This window comes from Lampetra planeri, chromosome 36 (genome assembly GCF_965212315.1).
Source record: "Lampetra planeri chromosome 36, kcLamPlan1.2.h2, whole genome shotgun sequence".
NCBI classification, from domain to species: Eukaryota; Metazoa; Chordata; class Hyperoartia; order Petromyzontiformes; family Petromyzontidae; genus Lampetra; species Lampetra planeri.
Window position 1 is genome coordinate 5,879,443 of NC_136142.1, and position 8,224 is coordinate 5,887,666.

The window sequence follows — 8,224 nt, forward strand, 5'->3', positions numbered from 1 at the left end:
CCGATGGGTGCCTTGTTTGGGGGCATCTTTAACCGTGAAAAGTTAACGATTTCTTAGCGCGCTCCAGCCACTAGGGTTCGCTTACCAACTGAAATGTGACCGTGGTAATTTAAAACTGCTGGTCACATAAACATCTCAAGTTTATCCAACTCGGGTGGCCACCAACTGAAATGTGACCGTGGTCCATGTCCACGTGGCCACGTGCCAACTACCGATGGGACCTTGTTTGGGGGCATCTTTAACCGTGAAAAGTTAACGATTTCCTAGCGCGCTCCAGCCACTAGGGTTCGCTATCCCCACCACTTCCCCCCGGACGCCCTCCACGCGTGATGCACACGGGAGGAGGTTGGTGATCGAGGAGGAGGGAAAGGCGACATGGCCGCCTTCAAGAACTCTGCCTCGCCCCAGCTGCCCGACACGAGGCACGAGCTGAGCGAGCTGGTCAAGAGGCAGCAGGAGATCGCGGTCAGCCCACGTAGTTGCATCCGACACCACCAAACAACCACCACAGACAACAACCACCACAGACAACAACAACCACATCACCGGGCCGTAGTTGATTACGAGAACAACAATAACGCTGCGAGTAGTGACGATGACGATGATGATTTTTTTTTGTAGCATTCGTTGTGTGGGGGAGGTAGGAGGAGGGGAGCGGTGGCGCAGCGGTGAGCGCGGTCTGCGTCTCACCCTCGAGTTCGACTCCTACACCGGGGCCTCCCCCCTTTAGGTCGACTCAGCCTTAAACAACAAAAACCACAGCAACGACGACGAAGCGGCGGCCTTGGCGCTTCTGGTGGTGTAAGCGGTCAGCGCTACGCTGCGCTACGAACCCGCTCACGGCCAACAACACCCGGTGACGATTTATCTGAACCGGTCCCGGGCCTCCCCTAGGTCGACTCGGCCTCAAACGAGTACGTTGGTTGCGGTGTGTAAGTTAAACATCGCCGCTGGGGGCTGGCCACCCACCCCCTCGTGTGCCCTCATAGGCGCTACTCGCTAACAGCACTTGCCCCCAACAGTCTGTGCAGGCTACACGGGGGACCTTTGTCTTTGCTTTAGTGCACTGCGCCACTGTACGGTGTTGTAGAGTACTGTGGAGATCATCGATCACTTGCTATCGACTATCGATCACGTTATCGACTATTGATCACTTGCTATCGACTATCACTCACTTGCTATCGACTATCGATCACATGTTAGCGATTATTGATCACTTGCTATCGACTATAGATCACTTGCTATCGACTATCGATCACTTGCTATCGACTATCGATCACTTGCTATCGACTATTGATAGCTAGAGATAGCAAGTGAGAGTGCGACCGGCTGAGTTACTACTACATCATAACACACTAATGAGTTGTAATAATGATTCGTTCTCGTATAATGGGTTACAAAAATTATGTTTCGTTATCCATGTGTAGGCACTACTTTGGTAATAACGTCATGGAGATTGTCTGCAAAGATAATGGAAAATTAAGAGGTTTTACCCTTTATGGCAAAAAAACAAGAGTTGTGTTAAGATGTTATAACACCAAAATATAAACCTTTTGCAAGGAATCAAATTTACTGCATTAAGCCAATTCCCAAAAACCTTGTTGGTCTCTACATTAACCACAACATGTAGATATTTGGTGTTTGAACATCTTAACACATCTACTGTTTTATCGCTAGAAAGGATAAAACGCCTATTATTACTATTTTAACTTCTTTGATACTGGCAAATTAAAAAAAGAGTTCCCGTCACATCTGCAAATATATTTGGTGCGTTGTTGGTATAATAATACCACGTTACACGTGTGGGTGTAAGGCCAGGCCGTAATTATCATAAAAATTGGGGGGGTCACATCCCCCCCAATATTCAATATTCACATCCCCCCCAATATTCAAATATGCTCAAAATGCCCCCCCCCCTACAATATATTGCTATAAAAAATATAATTGCTATGCTATGTAAATAAAAACAACAATTTTGCTAAACCTTGGCCACAATATCTGGACTTGTCTTCATATACATCAATGCATAGATTTCTGTTGATGTGATTGTGGTTATGGTTGTACTTTATTAATCCCTAATCTCTGCCATTACATACAATGAAACAAGAAATGGTAAAAAAAAGTTCAAACAGAGCAATGTAATACAATACACTATTCGACATTATTGTAAAATATACATAAAAAGTCCATCCCATGTGGTAGTGAATTTTTTTATATTTTAAGCAGGAAATAAATTTTCTAATTTAGATATTTTTCTGGGGGGGGACCCCATACCCCCTGGAAGATTTGGTCCCCCCCAATGTTGACTCCATGGCTACGGCCTTTGTGTAAGGCATCGTCCACTGCTGGATGAAGACTTCCTCAAATGGCAGCCATCTCATAATGCGCCTCTAATTAGTCACCCAGAGCACCTGCTCAGGAACTGACCTCATCACTCCACCTTCTTGGTGGACGTCGCCTCTGTCACGTTCCATCCCTCGGCTGCCACCCTGGTTTCACATTCAACCGAGAAGTGCAGTCGTGCCCATCCCCTGTTTCTAGGCCCCAAGCCAGTGGTGGAAATGTCACATTCCTATGACCGAGACAGGTACATCCACAGGACAAGCATTGTTGGCTGTTCCTCCCAAAGCGGTGCTCGGTTTAAGCCAGTGGTTCTCAACCGGGGTTACGTGGACCCCCTTGGGGGTACGTGGCAATGTCCCAGAGGGTAAGATGAGGTCATTTATAAATGCATGAAATTATATCATCATACCCGTCAACCCCTTATCAGTGCCTGCCTTATTACAGACCAATTCAGACCTTGTTGGTCGCCCACTTGACATCGACCCTTCGAGCGAACTTCTCCTGGACACGAGGCTCGTTGACTTTTATAAGCAAATGTGTCCGATTACATTAGTTTGCATCCATTCTATTTTTAAAATTGATTTGTTTTTTTACAGGAGACTCTGAAAAATCTTGAGCGACAAATCTACGCGTTTGAGGGGAGCTACCTGGAGGACACGCAGGTGTATGGCAACATCGTGAGAGGATGGGACCGCTACCTCTCCAACCAGAGGCAAGCTAAACTAAATTATTTAGCTAAACTACTTTTTATGTTACCAGTTAAGGCCCACTGAGCTATGTAACTTGTTTTCAGAAGCGACCTGGCCACAAATGATAGCTCAACGAAGTGGCTGATCACGTGGAAATTTGTAGCGGCCAAATAACTCTAAACACGTTGATTCGAAATGTGGAGGGAAAAGCTGGAGGACCCGGAGGAAAATCCACGTGGCCACGGGGAGAGAGACATGCAAACTCTAAATATACAGGCTTCCGGGTCGGAATCGAGCCCACAATGTCCTGCATACCAGGTGAGATGGTTAACATCACGTCACTCAACAGGCGATGGCAGATGTAGCAGAGCCTGCAAACAGATGAATTCCACCCGTCCTGGTTTCGGTGTGCTCTCGTAATAATCGTAATAAAGGTTTAGTTTGAGTTAGCGTGTCGTCGTAGTCCATGCAGATTGTAATTGACATTGTCTGAGGAGGCAACCGTTGCCTTGCCCTATGAACACACAACTCAAACCAATCACGAGTGTCGTCATGGAGAATATAAATAAGAAAGAAGATAAGCAGACCGTGTCCCTTCACGTAAAAAACAAGTATTTATTATATAACGCAAAAGCAACATGGCCTTCTTGGAGTGCATATTTCTCTGTTTATTTATTTTGTTTATATTCTCAATGACGTGGATGATTATGTTGAGTTGTCTATTATACAATTTTGCGTTGAACTGTATGTGTGTGCGTATATATATTTTTAATATTTGCGAAGAAAATGGGTGTGGATGTTAGTCAAACAAACGCATGACGTATGTATGCATGTTGAACTTCTTTCGCAGCGTACATAGACAAGCATGATCATCGGAGGTGTGGGGGGAAGGACAACAAACTAGACACAAAAAGCAGTTATAAAGAAATTACTTTTCAATCTAGATTTAAAGGTGGAAAGCTCCATTGGCTTCCTAACATCGGAAGAAAGGGTGTTCCAGACGGCCGCAGAAGTGCATCTGAAAGCGCGCGACGCAGTGTGACTGTCTTTGTTCGATGGCTAGCTAAAAGCCGTCGCTGCGAGGATGGATGACCGGAGTTTGCGTGATGGTTTATGCTCCTTGTGCCGTGTGTTTAAAGAGATTGGTGTGTGCGCGTGCTTTGTTGTTTTTGTTGTGCCCCTGCCCCCTGGCTCGCCGCACAGGGGTGGCTCTGGACCCGTCGAGAGGAAGAGCCGGAGGTTTAAAGAGGCAGAGAGATTGTTCAGCAAATCCTCCGTCACATCCTCAGCCGTGAGTTGATGTTCACTGTGTCTCAAAAAACATTTTAAAGTTACAGATATTCAAGATGGAGGTGGCCAGAGGATGGCTCGTGGAATTGTACACTGCACCACCACTGTTGATTTAATGAGTTTGAGTCTGGGTTTCAACCATCCATGATTCAACCGGGTTCTTATGTTTTGGAGCTCTCACTCGAATTAGCACATATTAAAAGAAAAAATATACATTTGTTGTTTGTATTCAATTAATTTGTCTAAATTCCAGGTCTGAGAAATTATTGGGTTGACTTTTGTGCATTTCTCTCAAGTGGGAAAGTGGCGCCTCCTACCAGGTCACTTATCGGGATCTCAGCAGTATTTCCGTAATGTTCGCTTCTGTGGGCTCTTCCCTAACACTCGGGGACATGCACTGTTCTGTGAGATTTCTGATTGGATTCATTTGCCCCATTAACTATCTGACCACCTCTAAACATGCCCATTCAAATGTCAAGACTTGAGAGACCAGGATAAGTTTTATTTGCAGGAGTGGCATGCGTCACCAAAATGACAAAATAGAAAATAATAAAGTCAAAACAATGAAAACTGCATCACGATGACGAATTACAAATATTGCAAACATTTTCTTTGTTTTTTTCGGTGAAGTCACGTAGGTAAAACAATAAAATAAAATAAAATTAATGAAAACAACTAAATTAAATCGCGACGTTTCAGAGGCAACACAAGCTTCCTTCATCAGGTGTAAAAAAGGGCATAGCACAATAACTGTAGCGAGATTTATTTTATACACCTGATGAAGAAAGCTTGTGTTGCCTCCGAAACGTCGTGATTTTATTTAGTTTTATTTTATTTTATTGATTGTTTTACCTACGTGACTTTACCGACAAAACCACAGAGTATGAATCGTTGCAGTCACGAAAGCTTCAAATCTAGAATTGCAAACATAATTCCTTGCAGTGCACAATGTAGTGGGCAGATTACCTCCAGAATAAACAAAGCACAAATTACAAAGCCAAGCTTCAAACATTAACATTAAGCATAAATATGCTGACTAATAGCACTCGTATATGTCAACAAAGTCAATCAAGTTTTAAAACGTGTATCGCGTCTACTTTTTTCTACAGGCTGTGGGTGTAGTTGTGAACCAAGATGGAGCAGAGGAAGATAAGAGTGAGTGTTCGTTGTTCCTTGATCAGATCTGAAGGGTTTATTTTAAACCAAAGTCCCACTGTGGGACAGAGGTCGCAACCGGGTACCCGATACCCGGCTACCCGTACCCGGCCAGGTACGGGTACGGGTACCCGTTTGCGACCCTGGTGCGGCCGGGTACGGGTAGGCCGTGAGTCACTGGTGAGTAACCGTTTGTCACTCATTTCGGGTAGGGTACGGGTACGGGTAGGGAACGGGTACCCGTACCCGACCGGATACGGGTACCCATTTGCGACCCTGGTGCGGCCGGGTACGGGTAAGGAATCAAAACCCGTTTGCGACCTCTGCTGTGGGACGACACGGTGGGCAGCAGAGGGCAGCACAGCCATTGCTGTAAAGCAGGAGTGGGGAACATTTTTTCTGCCAAGGGCCATTTGGATATTTATAACATCATTCGCGGGCCAAACAAAATGATCAACTTAATAAAAGAAGTAATATTAAAAAATACTTTTTTTTTAAAACACGCTTTAATGAAATGTACCGTACTCGTAATGGCAGAACTCCAGGAAGTGGCCACAAAGCTTGCCATAACGTAAGGGGCTGTGGTGATTTACAGCCAACGTCAGATGGCTGGAACTGCTTCTCTTCGGTGAGGCGAGTGATGTTAGCTGGTATTGATGATGTTGCTACTCGCAACTGCTTTTCCAGGTTTCCTCCTAGATTTATTGAATTTCGAGTCCCGCCTGCGGTTAGCTTGGCAGCGTAGCGCGCCTTGAATTGCTGAGCAATGGAAGCAAGCGCGCCACTCTAGATGCAAATCCTGACCCTCATTCTCCTTGCCGCGCGCTTCAGCACCGACACGATCGCTTTGGTCTCTGCTGCAGAAGAGAAGCTCGAGAAGGAAGAGCGCCGGGAGGAGAAGGTGAAGCCAGCGCCGGTGGAGGAGGAAGCGGTGGCGGCGCGGGAGTGCGAGCCGGAGCCCGGCGAAGCCGAGGCCGCCAGCGACTCGCCCGCCAAGCCGACGGACGGCGGAGGTGGCGATGGCGGCCAGCCAGAGCAGCTCGCTCCAGCAGCAGCGGCAGCAGCGGCAGCCACTGCCCCGCACGGCAGCCACAAGAAGAGGAAGCACAAAGCACGGCACCGGTACGCCACTGGTGTGTCCGGTCTGACGCCACCGCTGTGTGCGACTGCTGTGCTGGCGCGGTAGAGCTCCCCGTGATAGTAGTCGCACGGACGGCGCGGTGGTCACGCAGGTTGGCAAAACAGTCACGTGTAGGGCAACCCTCGCTTGTGTCTGTGTGTGTGTGGAGGGGAACCTGATGGATGAGCAAGAGCCATCCACAAACACTAATCGAATTTTCCCCCTTCGATTAGCACGGTTGGCTACGTATGGTGCGAAAGAAGTTCAACATACATATAGCTACGGGGTGATTCGAGTCGCATAAGAACGACTGTTAGGTTTTTCTTGCATGGAGAAACGAACACGTGAGGACATTGAAGGGCTCTAACTTGTTGCTTACGCATTGTGTTGCAGATTTGAGTGGAAAATCAACAAGAAACCCCGAAGTGTAAGTACTGCGTTGTAAATAGTGTTTATGAAATGCATACATTATGGTGTTGGACCATCTCATCTGGTCCAACACCAATGGGGACTAGGCTCTAAAGAAAGCCGTCTCGGGTGTGGACCAATCAACTTCAAGGACAGTGCATATTATTATCATTATCAGAGTTGCTTATTTTTGTTTGCTTTTTTGACTACTTGTGTTGTGGTTATTGCAAACATGATGCCTTGAATAAAGGTGTCAGTTTTGTACCAGTTTAAAAGGGTAAAAACCTACTACTATATTTTGCCACTGGTAAAAGAGATCTCATAGTGATGATGATGATGTTTCTTATGCTGTCTTCACAGTAAAATGAAGGATTTCCAGCGAGCTGGGTGAAGCCGTTGAAGTGATCTCCGCCTCTACCCTTCGTGAAAAAGAGTTTCAACATTTCCCCTGTAGCTTCTGTTAATGATCACTTTAAACGGGGGAAAACAAGGAGCTCTCCCATGTGTTTTCTGGTTGTGCGTTTCGGGAGCGTCAGGAACTGAATTCAGTTAGGGCTCATCGTGCCGATCAATGTTTGCGGTACGACCAGAAATAACACGGGAGAACCAGAAATTCAAGTGAGTTTGAATGCTTGGTGAACATAAAGTTATTCCGCTACGTAGGTTTTTGGGATTGTGCTGCCGTAGAGCTCTTCAATGCGTTGTCGCGGTGCACCGCATCTTTTTTTGGTCTGATGTCCGACGTTTCGCTCCACGCGCTAGGACGTCATTGTGCAGAACAACGCGCGGCACAACCCCCAAACACATTGCATGGCGCAACCACGAGAAACTCACACAGTGATTACAACAACAAAAAACCCTTGGTAAAGTGATAATCGTGAATAAGATGCAGTGAATGAACCTCTCTTGCAGTACATGCGCAAAGTTGCAGTCATAGCAAGGACATCGATTCCGTGCTGTGACGTGCAGCTTGAAAGCACAAAGAAAAGGGGCCTTAGTGTCTTCCCAGCAATATCTTGTCTGCAAATGTTTCTCACCTGAGTAAGAGTCGCTGCAACGGTACTGAAATGCTCTCTGATTTGTGATTAGGATTGTGCGCGTGGCACGATCTGAAAACACATAAGCGAACCATGCGGCGCAACCACGAAGTCCTACGCAACGGTCGTAGCAGTATACCGAATGCTATCAAGCAAAAAGAACAGTAGTAATTTGCAAAAAA

At 46.4% G+C, this 8,224-nt stretch overlaps 1 protein-coding gene across 1 annotated transcript; it reads left to right on the plus strand.

Moving 5' to 3' along the window:
* The first annotated feature begins 288 nt into the window (after window positions 1-288).
* Window positions 289-8,021, plus strand: MEAF6 (MYST/Esa1 associated factor 6). Its single transcript, XM_078611443.1, has 7 exons — window positions 289-465; window positions 2,940-3,055; window positions 4,236-4,323; window positions 5,432-5,477; window positions 6,341-6,599; window positions 6,991-7,024; window positions 7,366-8,021. The coding sequence occupies exons 1-7, from the start codon at window positions 376-378 to the stop codon at window positions 7,366-7,368; spliced, it is 636 nt and encodes a 211-aa protein (XP_078467569.1). The 5' UTR covers window positions 289-375; the 3' UTR covers window positions 7,369-8,021.
* Window positions 8,022-8,224: the final 203 nt, after the last annotated feature.